The sequence below is a fragment of the Athene noctua genome, chromosome 5 (assembly GCF_965140245.1).
Source record: "Athene noctua chromosome 5, bAthNoc1.hap1.1, whole genome shotgun sequence".
Taxonomy (NCBI): domain Eukaryota; kingdom Metazoa; phylum Chordata; class Aves; order Strigiformes; family Strigidae; genus Athene; species Athene noctua.
The window spans coordinates 24,093,782-24,117,039 of record NC_134041.1 but is presented as its reverse complement, the minus strand read 5'-3'; the positions used below and the strand labels follow the sequence as shown (position 1 = coordinate 24,117,039).

The 23,258-nt window shown below is 37.0% G+C and overlaps 1 protein-coding gene across 5 annotated transcripts in view; it reads right to left on the bottom strand.

The window, feature by feature from the left end:
- Nucleotides 1-23,258, bottom strand: part of NTNG1 (netrin G1) — a 156,456-nt gene that overhangs the window by 4,081 nt on the left and 129,117 nt on the right. The window contains exon 7 of one of the 5 annotated variants that reach the window (XM_074906697.1): nucleotides 23,019-23,156. The exons of 3 other annotated variants lie outside the window; for them this stretch is intronic. In XM_074906697.1, coding sequence (XP_074762798.1) covers nucleotides 23,019-23,156 — 138 coding nt within the window. Of the gene's footprint in view, nucleotides 1-93; nucleotides 447-23,018; nucleotides 23,157-23,258 lie in introns of those variants that run through there. One more of the 5 variants, XM_074906702.1, reaches the window with a different exon arrangement.

The following is a 23,258-nucleotide window of genomic DNA, read 5'->3' as shown; positions in this document are numbered from 1 at the left end:
AAAAGTAGTAGACACGCTGCCAAAGCAAGGCAAGTATATTAATTGTTATTAAAATTAACAATGTTTCTAATGTTAACAGTATTGTTCTAGGATACGTGTTACAACGTGTTTTATTTCAGAAGAGGTTTTACTCAGAGAAGGCAGGCACCTGGGAGCTGCTGAGCAGGCCAGGACCTTGCAGACAGACCCCTTGCTCTGTGTGGAAGCCCAAGGAGAGCTGGCACTGGTGGGTGCAGGTGGGGCTGGTGGAGCCCCAGCATGTGCCTGGCCCTTGGCCTTTTAGTTTCTCCAAGCAGCAGGAGCAGTGAGCCTGGCAGTACAGGGCCTTCCTGCCCGTTGTATCCCTCCTACCTTCTCCTACCTGCCATGCCCTTGCCCCTTCTTATACTCCAAGCAGTGAAATGTTGCCTCTACTGCTGAGAGGTGTTGGACCAGCTCTGCTTTATCTTCATCATTAAAAGAAACAATGGTGAAATATTAGTTTTAATTAATCTGAAAGGCATCAGGTATCAAGTTCTGATCAACGAACAAAACCCAGAGAAGTGATGCAAGTAAAAGAGCTAATTCTGAAGTAATCACACATCACTATTAAGACTTGTGTGACTGAATTAGCTGTGGGTTTGCTGGCAGATCTTCATTAATTAGAAGACAAGATATCAAATTGACTGTTTTAGAAAAAGAGAGATACCAGATTTGCTCTGGAGAGCTTTGCAGGCCTTCTGGGGGGATATTTCTGAGCACAGTCTCCAGATCTGTGCTACTGCGGGAAGTGAAATATTTGAAGTAAAAGGAAAAATTTACTGTTATTTTAATAATTTAGCAATTTACAATTTAAGGTACAGTCCAATTATGGCATCCTTAAAACACTATCCAAGGGAAACAGAAAAAAGCCACATGTAAAAATGAATTGCTATTTGATGCTTTTCTGACCTTGGGGCAATGCCCCCTCCCCCCTCCAAACCAACAAACCCCTGAAATTAGTAAGAGATATTATTATTTTTGGATTAAAATGAAAACATCTTTTCCAAAGAAATCATTAATAAAATACTGAAGCCTTTTTTTTTAGGATAAGACCTCTATGAATGATGATGAAAGATGTCTTACCACAAGTCACAAAATATTATTGATTAGTAATTCCAATGTTACTACATTTGGAAATGGACTAAAAAAGGAAAGCAAAGGGAAAATACCCAGCTCGAGCAGTTGAGGGGTTAAGTGATGTGTTGGTGTTTCATACACTTTATATTGAGTATTTAATGAAATGTATTGAGAGTAGCATAGTTGTTTGACAAATATCTACTTTCCTCTTAAATGTTCAAATCTGAATAATACATGAAAATTTCTGAGTCTGTCCGAAATTCAACTTTAATACCTTTGCAGCTTCTTGAAAGAGAAGACTGACAACTGTGGCTGATTTTAGTTCTGAATGAAACAGCAATACAGACCCAGTAACACAAATGCAAGTCTTGTACTCTTCGATCTGGAGGGCCACCTCAGGCATAGCATTGTGCTGTTGGCTTATGTTTTCTGCTGACTGTGTTTGGGCAGCTTCAGAGCACATGCACAGTGCTTCTGGTCTGCATGCTGCTCAGACAGAAAACCAATACACTATTGGACTTAAACACAGTTTTCTTTAGCATTGTCTCTTTTGTTAAGGCCATCTAAGAGGGAAGAAAATATATTTTGTACCTTTCCTTGTGCTACTTCAGTTTTTCTACAGCTTGTCTACAGTAGCATCTTATTCTGGTGGGTCAGCCACATGAATATGAGAAAAGACAGGCTACTGACTTAAAAACCAGAAATGAATGTATTCAAAAGGAGACCTTTTTTTTGACCTGGGATAGGTGGTGTTCACTTTCTGCATCGAAATCTGGATTTATTAATGATAAAGTCACAGAAACAAAACTTTTTATTAGAGGTCCTTGCTTCCTTTCTTGAATTATGAAGTCTGTCATTTCAAGCAATGTTTTGTATGATCTCTCCCATCACTTTTTCTTCAGTGTGCTCTTTTGTGTTAACATTTGTTACAGCCTTCTTTCTCCCTCTCTTTTAAAAACCATCACTTCACTTTTCTCCTTTTTGTCTCCCACATCATGAGTATTATAGTCCCTGGACAGGTTGGTGGATTGACAGCTCTCAATATTTTACACAACATTTTGGTCTATTCTAAAGCACTGATACCAGCTTTGACCCTACCTCTGCTGCAGTGAATTTTCCATACTGTTTGTCAGTAGTTTGTGTGAATGGCACTGCTGAAATCCTGAGAATTTTCTGACCTTGGATTCCATCCATTGTTCATAACTTTGAAAGCATGCAGGTCTAGTGGCTGAAGAAATTATTCTTGGCTATTTTTTTTTCTCTAATGCATCTGTTTCCTTGGTACTACTTATCTAGTACAGAATGTTACTTGAATTCATTAAGAGGAAGTTTTCAGCACACATGCTAACAGAATATTCTGTCTCGGCATAATAAGTGAGTAAAAAACCAAGCATAGTGAACCCCATGTTTTCACTAATGACGTTCATAGGTAGCTTCAATATATGCAGTGGTTGTCTATATATAGACAACTGTGAGCAGCACATTGAAATGCCATGAAAAAATTAGGAGGTTTCATCTCAGTACAGAAATACGTTCAGTAAATTGAGGCCAAGCACAAGTGATTTCTTGTCAAATACAGAATTAATTCCTATGAATACTATAAAGATCCTGTAACTAACATATATTATTCTCTAAGAACGCAATAGTTTATTCAATAATTGGCAAAAGCAATCACAGAATACTAAAGAAATTGCAACAAACAAGGAAGCTTGTGTGTATGCCTAGTAAGAATATGGACATCTACAAATACATAGAGCAAACATGCACAAGAAAACCTCTGCAGTTATGAAGGTATTAGTAATGTTTTTCTCACAATTTGTCAGATGGATATTAATGGAACTGCGGAATGAAAAACACTTAGTCTCATTCAAATGTAAAGGTTTAAAATTGTTTTCAATTGTATCAGAACATAAGTGACCACAATCAAAATATTTTCAAATTGCCAGAGTTAGCAACAACAAATTATTTCCATTATTTGGAAACAGTTCTAAAAACACAATGTATACTTGTAATGTGTTAAAGATCTTTATGTGAAGCTCCAGTAACTCATGAGATTTCACCCCTATAAAGTAAATACTATGTAAGTAGTTAGGCTTCTTCTAAAAGGTTACAACTATTTGCTGTTACAATTAGTGTGGCACAGCATGTGACAAACCCTCAAATTTTTAGAACTTAAGTATCTTATCAATTTGAATAACCAGTAGCTAATAATTGACTTGGAGGTTTTGTCACTTAGATTTCTCCCCTTGCCTTCCAAGTAGTTCTACTGTTAGATTATTGTTAGAATTTATTTTACTGTTATCATTTAAAAGTACTGCCAAATGTTTTTTAAATGTTTTGCTACCATGAATATGTGTGTCAGTGTTGATCAGACTTCTTTAGTGGTTTTAAACCACAGACATACTTGTTATGAAAGGCAGTTATTGCTCTTTTAAACAAGATATAATATTTTGGTTTTTTGAAGTGACACTAATTCAACAGTTGCTGTAGTGGTATCAATAAAACTATCTCAGGATACTGTCAAATCAAGACAAGGTAGATGCTTTGATAACCTGAAAAAAACACATGGTTTATGCTTATTTACCAGGGCACATTCTGAGGTTAAGACAAAATAAATCAGTGTCGACAAGTACAAGCCTAAACCATATCCTACTGTGTCAAAATTATGGTTGTAAAATGACAAACATTAATACAAAGATCTCTGGTGCAAAGTTGAAACAATGTTGTGATTAATTATATTGCCAACAATACAAGGAAATAAACATTGACCAAGTGAGAGTAGTTTCTAAAGGCAGACATCTCAATCTTGACTTGTCTTAGAAATGCTTGTTAGAGGCACAATTGAAATGACACTTGATTTTTTATCAAACCAGTTCTATTAAGTTATCAGAGAGTAAATTAATAGGTGGGTAATGGATGTACTGTGTTTGCTAAAAATTTCTGGTAGAATTTTTAGATTGTTTGCCTGCATGTAATGTCTGTTCTTTCTGCACAAATCTCACTTCAAAGCTAAGTGGGTTCTAATCAAATTGCAGGAAAAGTCTTCAGAGTTTCTACAAGAAGATGCAGCTACTGTTCAGAGCTCTCCCCAATGCACAGCCACAGGATGGATGGTGATTCCTCTCTCCTGTAAATAGCTACCAATTTATCATAGCATCCACATGGGTAAGCTTAGTTGATTACATTCCACTACCGAAAGTGCAAAATCCTCTACAGAACAAATTTTATTTTAACTATGGTCTAAGGATAGCAGAGGTAGAAAGTTACTCTATTTCACAGGTTGTGTCTGTGCTTTCTCATTTTCCATCTCTATTCTTAATCTAAAATCCTTGGATTTAATTAATAAAAGATAATGAAAAGAAATACATCAAATCTGTCAAAAGAACAAGGGGGATAACTGAGTTTTGGAATGGGTATTTTTGCATGATAGAGAAGCCACAGTAGCTTTGGCAGAAACAGCATAATATTGCTTGTTAAGATGGTTGAAAACAAATCCAGATTTAGTTATCTGAGAATTATGGTGGCAATAATACCTTCTGATTTTCCTCGGTTACAGGAAATGATTGACTAACCTTTCAGTTTTCTGATTTTGATGGTTCTAATTTTACACTTCGCCAAAAGAGGATGATTCCCAAAGTGGGGAAAAAAATTTTCCCCCTCTTTTTATTGCTTTGCTTATGGAGGAGAACCACTGAATTGGTATGACCCTTCTCATATTTTAGGATAATCTCAGGAAAGCAATAAACTACATCATTGCTTTAGTTGCTCAAAAGGGACTACATACCTCTATCATTCATATACCACTTACAAAGCTGTAAGCTGCAGTGCCATTATTTCTATCTTCCTGGAGATAAATGAACATTCATACATGATCTGTCTTCTCTTCCCTTAATTAGGAAGAGAAGCAATTTGAAACTACAGGATTTTTTTTTTTTTTTTTTTTGTCTAGTGCCAACAGCAAGGTCAGGGTTTAGATGTAACCACTATCAATAACAACTGGCTAAGCACAAAAACTTCTCAGATAGAGAAGATGAAGCGGTCATCAGAAGTCCCCGAACAGTTGGAGGGTGAGATTTGGTTCCCTAAATACAAGCAGTTACTGCCATTAGAGGTGCCAGAGGGCATTTCAGACGTTTATGGAGCTGGCAGGTGTGTTGTAAGAGCTGGGAGAGATTTAGGCTTGTGGGAGCAGTGGCAGGAAGCCTGCCGGGAGCTGCCTGCCTGTCCTGGGCAGCTCCTGGGCCCTGGGAGTGCTGCAGGCGGTGGGTGCTGTGGGCAGCCTGCAGCCCTCCTGCCCGCAGGCTCTCCGCCTGGCGCACGGCTCCCCCGCCCGCGTTCCACGTCTGCTCTGGTCCGGTGCAGCTGTGCAGCGCTGGATGTGGCTCTTGTGGAAACCCCTAAGTTGTGAGCAAGGGCTGTGAAAAGTCTCATCTGAGTCCTCCACCCAAGCACCCTCTGCCCACCAGCCTGGGAGTGTATTTGAACGCGGGCCCTTGCCTGAGCGACCTGGTGGGCTCAGCCCATCCTGGCCTCGTACGTCTGAGCTCCTGCTGTGGCCCAGACCTGCTTCGCCACTGGCGGCTTGTCTGGCAGCCTGCAGGCCCTGACTGAGCCCCTCGCTGCCACCGGAGCCGCTCCGCTCGCCTGGCTTGGGTGCTGCGGGAGGGAGCCTGAGCTGGGGAGTTCCCTGCCCTGCCACCCCCATTCCCCTTCCCCCACCAGTCCCCTCCTGCTCCTGGCTTGCGGTCTCCCGTGGAACCACCAACTGCCATTGCGCCTTAGCCGTGGCACTAGACACCTATGGTCAGTTCAGTCCTACCCAGAAAGCTCTGCCTGAACAGCAGCATTTTCAGCTTCATGCATGACAGTAGTATTTTCTTGCACATTCCCAAAACCATTAAACAGACCCACAACAAGTACTGCTTTTACAGAGCACAGAAAGGCAGAAGAAAGCCAGGAGAGCAAACCAAAGCAGGTGCATGCACAGGTCAGCAATTCAGACACGTGACTATAAATTATATAAAAAGCTGAATGTTCCCACATCCTTAGCTGCTAGGGTGTTTGACTTGCAATAATGTTTCAGACACAAAAGAATGCAAATAATTTCTCTTCCTCTACAAAGACAAAAGCTTTTATTCCTGACATTCTTCCCAATGAATGCTGCATTGAACACTTTCAAAACCCATGAAACAGTGCCACACACTTACTACTTTATTTGGCAGCAAAACCAGAGAAGATAATCACAATGGAAAAGATTTCCTAATGATACTCTAACAATTATTTTCCTAAACTTTTTTAGGGAAGGGTAGAGAGTGAGAGAATATGTTGATGGCTTCTATTAACAAATCCACAGTAGTATTAATCTGAGGAAAAATGCTGGCTGTATTGGTATTCCTCAAAACATCTGCACGGTGCTGGGTCCTGAAGTGCTTCATCCACAAAACTTAAAATGATTTCAGAGAGCTGCTGAGTGAGAACTGTAAGATTAATTGTAATCTTATGTTATTTAATGACGGTATTTAAAATAAATTATTCTTTCCTAATTTTTTGCTCCCCAAATATATGATACGTTTGTATATGTGTGTGTACTCTGGCAATTTGAGCAAAAGTGTTCATGATGTGTTTGGTAAAGAAGAGGAGACTAATGAGTTATTTAAAGTTTTTATTGCCCAAAACAACATAGTTGTTGTAGCTTAATAACATATGTCCTGGTTTTGGTGTTAAGAAAGAGCTAAATTTTTAACTTAACTTAAAATTTTAAGCTTAGTATCACTCAGAGGTTCTCACTGCAGGTTCTGCAAATTTTATTTTACAATACTTGCTGTGTATAGCAAATATTATACAGAAAAATTATTTGAATTCAGAGTAATAACTTTGCATTGTAATGTGTTTTAAAGATGACAGTTTATTCTTTACACAGAAGATGTTATAGTCATGTCAAGTTAAATTTTGAACACTGCTATTCTGAAGTTATTTGTGATCTAAAATAATTTGAATGTTGCAAACTTTCTTCTCACTACTTTGACTTAAAGCCAACTGCATGGGGCATTTTGAAAAATTAGTAATGAAATCTAATGGAAATAAATGTTTTGATCAACTTCTAAACAACATAAAATAGCATTTGTAATGGAAACATCAGCAATCTTTAATTACACTATCATAAATATCAAAGATATTAAAATGGAATGGGTCTGTAACTAAAAAAAGGGAGTCACACTTACATTAGTGTGATTATAATCAGCTATGTTATAGTGACCACAAGTAAGGGTAAAGCCAAGTTTATATGTCATTACATATTCCTCTTATGTGCATTTTTCAAAACAGAGAGCTTTAAGATACCAGGATAATATTCTGCTACAGTGGACCAAAACACTAATGTGTGAAATACATAGTGTAGAATCTCTCAGGAGATGAAAATTCAGAGTTTATGTGAACATCCGTTACAATGCAAAGGTAAAGGTACAACATCTATATGGTTCCTACAAAACATATGAGATGTGAGGGATACATATATATATTTTTTTTTGTTGTTGTTAAAGCAACAATGCTGGGAAGCAGGAGATCTTATTTCTGAATCTACATTGATTTATTGTTTTGAATGTGGATGAAATGCTTCAGAGTGCTTTTGTTGAGCTAGCTCTAGAATTGGGATAAAACCACTGCCCTGTAGGTCTCTCAGAGCTCTTCAGAATTAGAGTTGTTATTGTCAGTGAACAATGGAGAAGAGGTGCCAAGGAAAATCAAATGATTTGCCTATGCTAAGAAAAGAAGGGAATGAATGCAGGTCTTCTGAATTCCAGTTCTATTTCCTAGATTGCGCTGTTTATTAGATAAATGAAATAGCAGAGTTGATTACTATTTCCAAGGGAGTTTGGAGACTCTCAGCTATAAAAAGGCTTATAAACTATGAAGTTTAAAAAAGGAATATGCAATGTTTTCCACTTAAGTGTCATATGCAATTGCATAAGATGTTTAAATGTTCTGACAATTAGAAATACCAATGTTATGTATGTACCTCCTAATTTCGCTAGTCAGAACTTTAGCAGCTTCATATTCATATATCAAGAACATGATAAAGATTCACAAATGTTTTTTATCCCCTCTGCTTTATCTTGGAATTTAAAAATATTATCTATTATTGTCTATTTTCAAATATTACAGTAAAATTTAAAAATGACACTCAACAGGCAGATTCTTATACCATAATTTCTCTCTGAGATATACTGGATGATGATATCCCCTCCTGTAAGTGGGATTTTAATTGGTGTAATGCTTTAATTTCCTACTCTTTTCATCAGATTATCAATAAGATGACTCAAACAGCTGGCATGTAGCACTCAGCAAAAATGAGAACTAATAAATTCATGTATCAAATAATTAAAGCTATTAGCTGCTTCAGGATAGTTTTCATCAACAATATTTATTGCTGCACACAGACTTACTGTTGGTATCATTGTGCATTTATCTTCATGACAGAGTAGCCATTAGATGGGAAAACATAGATAAAAGATGCTTGCTTTCTAACACAATCCTCTTCAGGCACACTAGTTTTTCTGCAATGTGCTATGCAGGTGTAACCAATGTGATAGGCTTAGCCAGTATTTTAGCTGTAAACACTTTTAAAACTGACTTATGACATCACTCAGCAAAAATATCCAAAAGATGCTCACATCAAAACACAAAATAACTCTTTAATTATTTTGCCTCTTAACAAAATTTCAAAGGCTCTGATTATTTATTTGTCTTTTCAAAAGGGATGTATTGATAAGTACGCAGTTAGAATTCATAATTCATTATCACACATTAACCAGTACAGATGAAGACTGCATACAGTCAACCTAAATATTTTTCGAAATAATATTATGCAAGCTACTACTAGTAAGTTACTGCAATAGTAACAGGATCACACTACTCTCATTTTATCAACTGGACAATTTTGCTACAAAGTAGAAAACGTCTGAATAACAACAGATGTGTCTGAGACTTAGAAAGAGAGCCCTGCTTGTTTGGGTTAATGTCTGAAAAGTTCTTTCTACATGCACATGAACTACAGATAATGCCTCTAAACATGGATGTTGATATTGTTTACTATGACAAAATGTTAAGATAATTCAAGATATTAAAAAGCCCAGAGTTAAGACTCTCATGAATAAGAACTGCTTCCCTCTGTGCTTTATACGGTTCTTGCATTACTTTTGACATGCTGATTAACATATTTATTTATGTTTATCAATCCTGATGCACAAAGGTGTTAAATTTTAATTGTTAGTGAAGACTGAAATAACTTAAGATCCTCAAGGAATAGATAACTGCAAAATATGATTTAACTTCAAAGTACTCGCTTTATTTAAAATTATTTTATCCTATTTTTAGAATGTGGTCATGCTAGAGTTGAAAAATATCAAAGATATTTTTGTTAATCTAGACAAAATAAATTACTCAATAATCAGTGTGTTATATATTTCTAAAGATAAAGTGTGTAAATACCCTTAAACGTCACGATGAAGAAAAAGAATTGTTACTCAAAAAGTCTTCCGCGCTCAAGACTGAAACGCCAAGACCTTGGTCGTTTTCTCATGCTCCTCAGAAGCTGTGCATGTACCATTGTTACCCATTCATATACTTACCTTTGGTTTAGAGAAGGAAGGTCATACAAGAAATGCTCATTTTTAATGAAAATGTACTTCTAGAATGTTGTATATTCTTTTAAAACATAATGTCTGAGTATATTTCTTTGTAGAACTTTCAGAGAAAATGGAAACAGATTTCTGGTAAATAGAATTTGGATGATGAAGCTGTATTTATTTTTTGGGTCCAGTCCTGTTCTCTGCCCCAAACATCTTCCCTTGCATAGCTCTACCTTCCAAATCCTGAACCCCCACAACCCCTATTACATGCTTGTCCTTCTCTCAGCAGCCTTGGCAGTGATGACAATGGAAATCTGGCTTCTCAGACTGCAGCTCCTCCAGAACTGTGTGGATTCCTTTATGTTGTCTCCTATGGTGGGAGCTGGTGTTTGCTGCATGCCTGTGTAGAGTGCTGGCTGATGGGTGCACATGATATTGGAGGATGAGAAAGGGCTGTAATTCCAGGTAGAATTATTTTTTGTAGGACTAGTCTATGCCGGGACCCTTGTGAGGGCTCAAACACTGAGGTGAAACACCAAGCCTCCTCCTGCTCCATGAAGCCACATGGCAAGCATGGCCAACCTCTGCACAGAGGTGCCATCTTGGGCAGCAGAGACTCCAACGTGGTTCGGGATCAGGTTTGAAACACAGGCCCAGTGGAGTGAGAGCATGAGAGGCATGTGCAATGCAAAGGTTTTATGCTGCCGGTGTGAGACGGCATTTCTTAAGTGGTAACATGGCAGATCTGAGTGGGATGATGGCTTTCTGAAGACTGCAAGAAAGATACAGAATGAGTAGCTGTTAAGCTAAAAGAGAAAGATGAGTGCTAAAGGAAAGTGGTTGGAACTGGAACAGAGAGGTTTGGGCCAAAGCCAGGATGGGTGGGAGGAGGTGAGGGAGGTGCTCAACACATTTTAGCTGGCTCAATGTTTTGTATTTGCAAAACAGTCAAGGTCTTCTAATGGTGCAGAGCAGTGTGGGCTGCAGCATCATCGCTAAGTTGTCATGTTGCCACTGAATAAAAGAGAAGATATAATTGGAGTACACTTCTTTAAGCATCTTTTCAGTTGTGTTTTAAATCAGTAATGGTTTTGCATGAACTAGCAAAGCTCTCAAGCCGTTGAAGAAAAATTATAGCAGTATATGACTTTATTTTGATAGGTGGTGCAAATCTTGACCCAAATTTTCAAACCTTTGCAGAAGTTATGCTGTGTACATGCAGCCTTTCATGTTTCTTCCCATGACATGTATGCATATGTAATTTGAGGCATTTCAAAACATCTGACTCAATTTCTGAGACATATCTGTTTTAATACACTATTGTAATCTGTCTATAAAGATATATGGAATAGGATGCTTTTACTGAGAACTGAAGCCTCCTTGCGGAGAGCTGCACTTTGCTGCATAATGTCAACATAATGGGGCTGATTTAAGGATGTTATGTTTGCCCTTAATATGAATTTCCTTGCACTAATGGCTCCAGTTTAAATCTCATTGTGGGATTCTCCTGTTCTTGAAATCAGGAGGAAGCAAGTCAGGTTTTTGAACCTTGTGAGAGTAGCTTGTTCTCTTTGGATGCTAGTCAGTGCTCACAGTCTCAAAATGCAGCTTCAGCTCTTTAAAGAATGAGCTACATGTGGTGAAACTCTCTTTACTCTCCTTGGAAATGAAATTCTAAACTCTTCAAAGTAAGAGTCCTATTTCAAAGATCTTCTGGCTTAAAAGGAAAGTTAATTTCCCATTTAAAGTATGTGTAACATTAAGAGCTCAGTGATGCAGCATCTTATTAACAGAACACCCTGCTGAATTGTCTTCTCTGGACAGCTGTTTCTACGCTGAGGGTACTGGAGGTGTTGGCTCCTCCTGCACCTGTCAGCATATATGGGTATTGGTTAGTGTGGGTAACAAAACTGGTAGTTCTTTGGATTGTAGCCCTTGTGTATCCCTGACCTACAGCTGCTTGGTGCTATTTCTTAAGGCTAACCTAAATAACAATTCAAGTGAAAATTCCTTCTCCAAAGAGATAATGGCTGAGCTCCTTATAATTTAACAGTTCTGAAGTGCAAGAATAGATTCTTGGGTCCATTGGAAAAGCCTTCAAATTTTAGCAGGAAATAAAGAACAGGAGCTAGCACATAGGTGTCGTAGCAAGATAAAGATCTCTGTTTTGCTGTTCAGAGATACACAATATACAGCTCTGCCACTGGCTCCATAAGCTGGGACAGTATTTTGGTTTATCCACAGACAGATTTTGCTATGCTTTATTCTTTGTATATCTGGAAAATACACAGGGTTTCATAAATGTCTGAAAAGTGTGAAAGATTTGGAAAGTTACTCCACTTAGTCACTAGAAAGGGAATGAAATGGGTAAACTGATCTACAAACAGAAGTACAAATCAAAATATTGTCTCTAGATTTAGCCAGTGGCATCAGTGCAGTTGTTATTACATGGTTTTCCACTTCCATCTGAACAAAAAGACAGGGAGTAATTGGAAAGAAAGAAAGAGCACATAAAGAAGTACTTGTCCAACCTGTAATTGTAAAAATACAAAATAGTTTTGGGCATAATGCTTTAATCATTGTGGACCCCAGCTGTACATTGAAATCAGTGATGTTAATAAATACAGTCTCTTTAATATAATTATTTCAAGTTGATTTCAATTATAAGTAATCTTCTACAGACATTAATTACCAACAACTGAATTACCATCAAACTCTCTTTTCCTTTCTCTGTAGAAATCTTTAAACTTTAGCACTGTCACATCTTTCTCTTTTCACCTGATGATTATAGGTAAAAGTTTTATTAACAATTTAATAATTCTATTTAGAAGCCAAGATGATTATACTGGGCTTGACCCAGGTTCCATGAAAAGTCTCTTTTAATGATTTTTACTATTGACAGTAGTCCAATGTGAGGGAAGAACAGTTCATAATCAACAAAATCCTATCTCAAAATTGTGCAGGGATGAAAGAAATTTAAAGAACAATACTGTTGATATTTTATAGAACATCATGGTACTTTTGCAAGGAAGACCTGAAATGATTGAGCAATGTACTAAAATAATAAGAGTAACTAATTTTTTTTTTCTAAATACATCAGAAGCAGAAACTTTCTAGGAAGTCTCTAGGGCAAATGAATGGTGTGTAAGGTAGGGAAGGGAAAAAATCTACAAGGTATTAACTATGGAAGAGCTTTAGGAGTTTGGTTACCAGGCTACTGCCTATGTTGATGGTGGCTTGCGCAGGAGATGTGTCTCAAAGTTTATACAAACCATTTTTAAAAAATGGAAGATAGTATGTTGCATCAGATCACCAGAAGCAAATAACATTGATCCAAGAATTTTCAAAAAATGCAGAAGCAAATTTCTGACTGTTACCTGTGATTTTACTAATTTAGTTGCCAAGACTGGCTTGATTAACTCTAAGAAGGGACCATGGCAGATATGATTTTTATAAAGAGCTCCAAGGAGATTGAGAGGAATTAAGGACCAGCAGTACAAATTCTGCAGCAAGCAAGTTGATGGAAATTGTAATAAAGAATAGAAGTATTAGATGGATAAATGAGCATGATGAGCACAGGAGAGTGAACTTCTTGTAGAGGGAAATAATGGTGTATAAACCTAGTAGGTGATTTTTTAAGGAATCAGTAAATATAAGGCTGCAAATGATCAAGTTAATACTCTATCTGAATCTCCAAAAAGTATTTCACAGGTTACCTTAGCAGTGTTTTTAAAGAAGCTGGTAAGAGAGTTTTTTTGAGTTTTGTTTTGGTTTGTTTTCATGGAGTAATCATGGATTATTAATAGGAAACAAGGTAAGAATAAATGTTAGAGACCACTACTCAGTCCTGCAAGAACTGTGTCAAGACTTCCACATGCAGAGTTGTGCTAGAAAAGTGAGTGAAGAGTAATGTAATAAAGTTTGCTCATATTACACAAATATTGTGGGTTTAAAGACCTTCAGAAGAATTTCTAAGGTGCTGTGTGACAGCACAATAAAATGGTAGATGAAATTCAGTGTTCAGGAGTAATACACACGCATAGCTACTTGGCTTTTACCATTTAGAAAAGGGACCTTAAGAGTAGTTCAGGGTATTTCATTGCAGATGTTGACTTAATGCTCTTCATCAGTCAAAAAGGCAAACAGATTCTTGGAATTTTTAGGACAGGAAAAAGAAGGATGAAATGGAAAACACCACAATGTCACCATATAACTTCATGATGCTCTTGAATGCTGCATGAAGTCCTGAATATTGAAAAGGTATATAGTACTACCAAAAAAGGTAGAATGAAGAGTGATACAAGCAGTTCCTGTAAAAGGAGAGATTAAATAGATGAGGTTTCTTCAGCATAAAAAAGAGAAGATAGATAGAAGGAAAATAAAAGGCATCTATAAACTCACAAAAGTTATGGAATAGCTGAACTGGAAATGATTAGTCATGTATTCTTATTACCCCTTCCTTCCAAGTACAAGGAATTACTGAGTGAAATTGTCAGCCAGACAGTTAAAACAATGAAATTATTATTATTATTATACTTTGCGTAATCGTGAACTTGTGCCCAGGACATTTGGATAACAAAAGTATGAATGTCTCAAGAAGTGATGAGGCAAATTAGTGGACGAAAGGCTCATTGAGACCAACTCAATATGAAGATATTCATGAACTCTTTGGCTAAGAAAATCTGTAAGCTGTAGCTTCCTAGAGTTTGGATGCCAATACTGAATGAAATACAACTCAACCAACTACTGTCAAATTAGAGGATAGTGGGGTAAATTGACCCCTGGTCTAACTCAGTATAGGCCTTCTAATTTTCTACTGTAAGATGTTCTTCCATCTATAAGCATGCAAGCATGAAGATAAACACAACTCACAGGAGTGAAAGGTTTTGAAGACCAGCTCTAAAACGGGCTAGGTAAGATGGTCAGAAAACAATAAGGAACTGGGAAATGTAAAAGGGCACAATTCTGTTAAGTGTTTTAGTTAAGAGTTCACATCTTGAAAGGTCTTGATTATTTTTCGCAATTCATTGCCAAAGTACTCAACCTATTGATACTAAATAGTACCTCCTTTAGTTAACTAAATTTCCTTAAAAACTTCAGTCACCTCTACAGATTACTCGTAAGAAACACTGTCAATGAGTGAAGACATCTAAACACTTTTGGAAAGTACCTCAAATAGTAGGAATATGTGATTAAAAAGCCTTGAGTTCATTAGCTGTTAGATACTACAATACTCAGCTCTGTAGAAATACAAACCTGAAGTAAGAAAAGCTGATTGCTTTAGATTACATCCTTTCAGCATGTTCAAATTCAGGGCATAAACATACCTTAACATCAGGTGTGCTCCTGTACCTAGAATAACTCTGAAATCCTTTACAGGTGGAAGCTAGTCTTTTAAAATTTAAGTTTACTGGTAGACTGAATCTTGGTATACTTACGTCTGTGGCATCCATTTATTAATGCATAATATTAAAAGGCAGTTTTTCAATAGCACTGGCAGAGTTTAGCTTCTGTTAGGGGAGGCAGTTAACCTTGCAAGTTAAAACCTATCAGCTCCTTCTAAACTAAACTTTGATTTTCATATTGTCATCATTGTGAACAGAAAGATCTCTTGGGGGAATTGTATTTGCCCATGTTGAAAAGAAGTTAAAACAGTAACGACTGAAGTCTTAATAATAAGCATGTGCTGGTGTCAGCAATGACATCAGTTTCATCAGTGTCAAGATAGGAAGTGCTGACTGTCTTTAATTGCCTCAGGTCAGTAGTTTTTATCTACAATTAAGTGGGATGGAGATTACTTTACTTACTCCTAAATTATCCTTTTAAGGCCCCTTTATAAAAACATTCCATCTGGGTGTGTCTGTGGTGCTATTGATCTCTTTATTTCTGTCCTCATAAAAGGACAGTGAGCAGGCAAATTACATAGAAGTTATGGCCACTGAGCAGGCTTAAAAGGAAAGCATGACAGATTTTTCAGAGGAAAAGCAGTCCTGCTCATCACTGTTAAATGAACATTTAATAATTCATAACAGCTGAGTTATAAGTTTCCTCTTCAATACATTTCCAAATGTGAATAGATTAAATGGTAATTGCTATCAAGCTTTATGTTCTATTTCATGTACCTAATAAAAGTTTATCTAGTGGAGCTTGCTTTGTATCTTTTTGATCTATTCCTAACTGACTGCAATATACTATATTAAAATATTTATCATTGTGCTATCAAATATTAACCATTTAAAAATCATCTGACTAAAGAAAACAAATAATGTTCCTTGATTAAATTTTCATGAATTTCCTAATATTTAGTTGTTCAGAACTCTCCCATGATACAGCACCAAAAATATTGAAGATCCTAGAAATTGTATTCAATTTTTAAATTGGGCTGTTTTGAAATGAACTCTGCTCATGTCTGTCACCACTGTTCATTTTTGCTCTGCATGCAGAATCCTAATTTCTCTGTAAAAAGTTATGATTCTGCTTCAGTACAAGAGAAACTTATGAGTTGTTTGTCTTTCTGTAGGTTAGTGGTTTTTAAACTATTTTTGAGAGTATAGAACATTATTTTTTTTTTTTTTTAGGAAGAAGTTTTTAGGAAGTTTTCCTAATTATCCACCTGAAATTATATGGCTTTGTCTGGTAAAGATACCAGCAACTTGCTAGACTATAACATGAATGATCTAACAATGGAAAGAGGAGAACACTAATCCCACAGATGTGCTACAGTTACATGGCAGTCCAGTCCAGCCTAACTGCTGGCTGCCAGTGCTCCATCACTCCCCAGCTGGGTGGGTTAATACTCTCCCAGGGTGCTCCTGCTTGCTCAACCCGTTGCTGATTCATATCACAGAACTAACACAACAGAAAACTATTCTTCTTTGGTTAGTGTCCTGCTGAGTTGGATCTGAAATGGTTCAATGAAAGGTCAAACAAGTGCCTGAGAGATTGCCAGGGGTATGGGACTAAATAGCTGGGAACTGGGAGAAGAGGTATTGCAGCACTTGCAATTAGAGCAGTTTAGACAGCCATGGAATAGTAGCTTTGAAGCTGACATCTGGGCAAGATCAAGAGGAAAACAACCTCTTTGCTCCAATCCAATCCTTCACCTTGCTGGGGAAAAAATGTTCTATTAAAGGTCAGGTGTATAAATGTTGCTGCTGAACCATTTCTTTTCACTTTAGAGAAAGCAAGTCTGATCACCAGGTTAGCAGAGTAAATCTCCTGAAGAGCTGCAGTCTCAGAGCCTGGTGCCTCTTAATAAGATGTTAACTATGCTAACTAGCCCCCTCTTCTATGCCCCATTCTCTGGTTGAATTATGACCTGTTACTTTCTCTGGTTTGTCCCCACACAGGTGATACCTAGTTCATAATCCCCATTCTGTTAATAGAAGCCTTCCTTCCAGCTCAGAGATGCTGAGATAATGTCCTTAAGCTCTCACCAATGCTCCTGTAGTCTATTCTTTCAGCACGGTCTTCCATTTCCACAATATTCCACACGCTTTGTAGGCAGCACTACTAAAATCAGCTTGAGACTTGATCCCCAACCTAGGCATACTAAGGTAAGTATGTAGGTCTGTGTAATAACTATATAGAGAAGGCATCCTCTGTTTCAATCTTCTCTGTGCTCTTCATAGAGAAAAGTTTCTTCACTTAATAATTTTTATTAAATTCAGTGTTTGTGTTCTGATGTTTATTCTGACTAAAATATCCTCTCACCAGAGAGATATCAACCTTCTTTTTCTCCTTCAAATCCAGTATGTCATTAAAAAATAATACTATTCCATGATATCCATACTTTGGTGAACAATTTTCTATGTATTTGTATGGTTATTCTGTGGGTCATGTATTTTGGAATGAATGCATTAATGTGCACATTCCCATTGTCTCGTCTCAGGTTTAAAAGACCCAGGATATCACTATGGCCTTACACATATAAGCTGTCAGCATGCTGCCCTTGCCGCCCCTGAGGTGAGTGGAATTAGTGTTTTGCATCATCTAAGAATCAGGCCTGATAGCACTGCTATTTTGTTTGTAATCTTGCCTTGCTTGTCTTACATCTGTAAGCCATACTTTGTCTTGAGTTGAAGCAGTGGGATTCTTGACTGATTTAAGGAGAATTATTCTGGATTAAATTTGGAGCCATTTGAAGCACAGTCTGTTCCTCTTGCATCCAAGCTCCGATTACACACAGAGTTTCCTTAGTCTGCATAACAATCATGTAAGATAGGTATTTTGAAATCAGTATAAAGACCAAGGGCAGATTGTTCATTGGGGACGTGTTAAGCCCCATCATAACTTTATCCTTTACAACAAATTCTTTCTACACTTTGTTTCTCCAGCTCCAAGTGTGGCAGTGCACTTATACTAGCACTAGTCCTGGCACCAAAATACACCAGAACTGAAAGCAGATTCATCACTTGTGCAGAGGGGAAATCCTACTGTATCCTGACTGGCTAAAAGCATTAAAACTGCTACTGGTAAAAAGATGTAAAAAGATATAAAAGATATAGGTGGATTGTCTATGGCTCCCCACACAGGCAGTTGCAAAGGTGAACGGGAAGGCAGGGCATCCTGGTTCTGAACTTCTATTTCTTTTTACAGAGCACGGTTCCCCAGGCACAAGTTCAATGTGTAGGTGTTGAAGGACTCACAGGACACACCTGTGTACAAACGTATAAAAGGTCACTAACCTTCAGTGGGGAAGACAATTATGTGTATGTATTTAATCTGTATAGAAAGAAGTGCATTATGTATTTTTTCACGAAAGATTTTTTTTTTTTTTAAAAGAAATGGATGCTAATGTATCTTTTCTTGATGAACTGTAAACACAAACTTCCAAATGCAAATGTTAATATAAGAACCAGGATTACAATTTCAGGTTTGATTTTCTTTGGCAATTCAATCTGCATGATGATTTTGATCAAGTGCCTTGGCTTCTAACATTTGTAACACATGATAAAATGCACACAAAAAGGCTTATACTTAAATAATCATATAATAAGTTGAATGAACACTGTGACAGAATATGAATTGTCTAACAGGCTGCAGAGTAACACAGGTTCGCTCTGGAAGACAGATACAAGCACTAAGCACAGTTAGAGCATTGAAGGTGAGTGTAATCCTTTGGCTGCTTTAATAAAAACTATCTAAATGAACAAAAAATGATAAGATAAAGTAAAATAAACTATTCAGAGCTTGACATAAGGCATCTGGCTGACAACTCATTCCCTAACTATTTAACCACTGATTTAACCATTACTTGTTCACCACTGAATCAAGATGTTTTAAAACAGTGCTTCATAATAAATAGTGCACTGAATTTAACTTGGTTACAAGGTACTATTGCTAACTCTCATACTCAGTCTAGGCCTTTGTGGGGCTGCAGGTTCAACATCCTTATTTGCCCACTCACTATATGAAGGAAGATAGTGATTAATATTAATCACTAGACCTTCCCTCACCTTTTCTCCTGTGGTGTGATCATGCCTAATGAAAATTAGAGTGTGCTGGTAAACTGAGATTGGCAAAAGAGTTACTTTTTCTTTGCCTGATTTGATAAATATGCAGCTGGTTTTGGAATCAATTCTTGTGTGTGTGAAATTAAAAGGTGTTATTTTTAAATGCTCCTGTATGTATGCCCCAGAATTTATTCACTTGGAAAGGTCATGACCAAGAAATACAAAAGATGCAAGACTGAGCACTACACTTAGAAAACCAAATGAATGCTCTTGTTTAATATTTTGCCTTCATCCGTTTTTTAAAAACTCAGATAGTTCTTCTGTGTGTAAATATTTCTACCTTTTGTTACAGGTTCCTCTTATCGCAAAGCACTCTGTTCAGTTTAAGACTGGCCCAAAACAGCTATAGTTGCTAGTTAAATTTCTTGCTGGGCTTGGAGCTTTTCTTCTGTGTTTATGTTAATTTTTAAAGGAAAATGTTTAATTTCTATAAAACAGTAAAATTAAATATAACTACGTATTTTCTCATGTTTTTAGAATTCAGAAAGGGTTTCAGGACCAGACTGTTCTGTTCCTAATTCATTCCTTGAGCTCTGTTCTATGTATGCATGCTGGTGAGAAGACCCTTGTCAGTACCCGGGAGGGAGGTGGAGAGCTAGACCCCAGCAGTGGCCTCACGCACAATGCCTGTGGCATGGACAGTTTGGGGGGAGGGCTTAGAAGTAGCACAAAGCACAGTTGCATCTATTGTCCCTTTTTTTCTGAGGGCAGCAAACCTTCCTGTACCAACCAGACCCTGCTGACCGCTATGCCTATGCAGCACAAATCCTGAATTCAACAAGATAACAGCCGTTATCATGGTGCTTTTTATCTGGGAGGCAAAGTCTAAAATTGCATCTGACCTCAGTATGCACAGAGACGCCAAGTGATGAGTGCTCTGCCTAGATCCTCAGAGGTTTTAGATGAAATCAGTAAGAGTGAGGTACCTAAATGAATATTTCTGAGAATAACAGCTTCCGTGTCTTTTGCCCATGAGCGGTACAAAGTAGACTCGGAACAGTAATTTATCAAATAGTATACTGTGAGCCTTAAAAACCACAACAGGACTTTAGCGCTGGTTTTTCCCAAATAGGAGTACTAATACATAAAACTAAGCCACTCCATTTACTAATACAATCATACAAGTAATTAAACTAGCTATGGTATAGATTTAACTTATTTATTTAGAGGGCAAGTTTCTGGTTGCCCTAGGTCAATGATTTTTAGTTGACAAAGCTCCATAAGAATAGATTTTCTTAATAATGCCAATAGGCTACGTATAACAAAAACGAAACAAGCTGGTTTGCTGAGTGTGTGTGTGTGTATCCATCTCTGCATATATACATTTCTGTACAGCACAAGCGCAGGGAAACGGATCAAAACCACATGCTACATGTCCAGGCAAATAATCTTTTTGAGCTTTGCTAAGGCAGCAGAATGAGTTCTTATTTTTCTTGTGTATTGGGGTCTGCTTGCTGGCCCAGTCATTTGTTTAGATTTCAATGGGAAAATAACAAACAAAGCTAAGTTGCCACACTACAAAATTAGATGAAGTGGAATTCTGTTTCTCCATGAAAAGACTTGAAATGAAATTTAAATCTGTGTGTGCTTGGTAAAACATGGCGATTTGATGTCTGTTCTATAAAACTGACAACTGCATCTAGTTGTTTTTCTTCTGAATTTGATCAGATAATTTGGTCAAACTTGACGAATGTCCAACAGTTACACAATCAGACTGAGATTTGTTCAGAAAATTACAAAACAGTGAAGGAAACTTAATTAGTTTTGTCAGCAAATATAAAGGCACTAACTTGCATTTCCAGAAACTGTCTAAAGCTTTTACAAATACTCTGATTCAGCTAAAATCAGACTAATTATACGTTGGGCTCAAAAAATGCTCATTAAAAGAACATTATTGGGGTTATAATGTCCAAACCTGAAAAGATAGGCAATACTGCAATTAATAAGCAATTAGTTTGAAAAGCTGGTATATATGTTATATTAATTATATGACTGTAAAATTTGCTCCGTGGACCTTCAGACTTGTAAAGTACCTCAGCTACTTCGTATCTTTTTTTAGACCCCCCGTGTGGATATGGTGTTTACTGTACTTTATTCAAATTCTACTTCAGAGAATCATATTGATTTCCTTTTTCATTTGTTTTTTTTCCTGTGGTTCCTGTCACTATAATATCTCAATGCTTCACAAATTCCAATGCTTATTTTGCCAGTATCTAGGGAAAGGTACAGGGGTGGTGACAACCTCCTTCTACATAAGGGGTGCAAAGCAGAGGGAGATCCTATGATTTTTGAGTGCTTTTTTTTGAAATACCTAGGATTTGATTTTTTAGAATATTAATAATAGAGAACTCTGAGATCTGAAACACTACTTCACCTGCTTTCTGCTGCAACTGTAAGTGCCCAGTAATTTTTTTTCAATCAAAACTCAAGTGCAAGCATCAAAAAAATGATAATACAGTTAACAATCACATGTAAAAAGTATGGCTTAAATAACCTGCCAAATATAAACAGGAGCTTTCTGGCAGAAGCTGAAGAAGTTCTGTTTTCTCTGGTAACATTTAACGGCTTTGCCCATGCAGACTTCCTTTCTCTTCATATACTATCTTTAATGCTAATTGGTTAATTATCACAATCTTTCCTGAAATTCTTTATTTATTGTTTTTTTTTTTTCCATATATATTTCCTGAATTGTCACAAGCCCAGATTTTCTACTTCAGAGGTACTCACCACTTGGAGAGGCAGCAGTAATCTCTAGCTTTATTGGTTTTTAAAAAAATTATGATGAAAGATTTGCATTTATTTTACAGCATTTAGAGCATTTTTGTGGCTATATGGCTATATTTTATAATATTTGGCTAATCAGTGTCAGTAATTACATTCTCTCTTGTGTTTCTCAGTCTTAAAATCAAAAGCAAGCTCTTGTAGAAATCTGACTTTAATGTGTGTGTATAAGAATGCAGAGAGGCAGGGAGAAAAGGTGAAAGAAAAACATGAGAGGACTCTCCACAGTTTCCGGAAGTAGATGATCAAAACAGTTATAAAGAATAAATCTTAAGAATTTACTACAAAAGAAATTTGCAATAAAAGCCTAATCCTCTATATACTGATGTGGTATTTCAACTCACTTGTTTACAAGACCTGTTAACCGGAAGAGAAGCTAAATATACAACTAAGCATTGAAACAACATCTGCTCTACCAATATTTATGCAAAATTGAAGCTTATATTTTTAAGGATGTTAAGCATGCCTCCATTTTATTTTTTTACCTTTAGGTTTTGTCTAGTTTTCACTAATTATAACAGATAATGAGCCAGTGTTTTGCAGTTTTCTTGTCCAGGGATGTATTTTTAAGGTATGAAAGCACAGTTAAGTTACTCAAGAAATTGATGTTTAGTACAGAGAAAACTGAACATGCAGAGAAAGCACTTTTTGTCTTTTAGAAGGAATTTAAAATTTGAAGTTAATATGCTTATGTTTTGGTATACAAAACTTATTTCACATTTGGTAAGACACACAGATTTACATATTTCAATGGGAGCTCCTCCAGGAGTTAGCAAGAGAAAGAGAGAGGACACTGAAAGCATATTGAAACAAATGGATGGCACAGTCAATTTACTGTTCTCATCTGGGAGTCTCTGAAAAGATTCAGGCAGTATGGCATTCTTACAGCTCGTAGAGCTTTTTGTTCATTTTCTGCTCTTAAGTAGCTGCACGTTATAGCATACAGACGCAGAGGCAGCAAAGTTGCAGGAGAAGGGCGACTCTCAGAGTTACTTACGTTGACAGCCCAAGCTGTGCCAGATATATCCCGGCAGACATTTATCACATTTAGGCCCTGATGTTCCCTCCTTACACTCACAAAATCCTCTGTCATTACAGCGATCATGGACTGAACCAAAAGGGTTACAATAACAGTCTGCAGAAACAAGACAACACATACACACTGGATTCAGGTCTACATATGGTGATAATTCATTCAATACCAATAAAGGGTGCATTTCCAGTGCTAAAGGTAAAG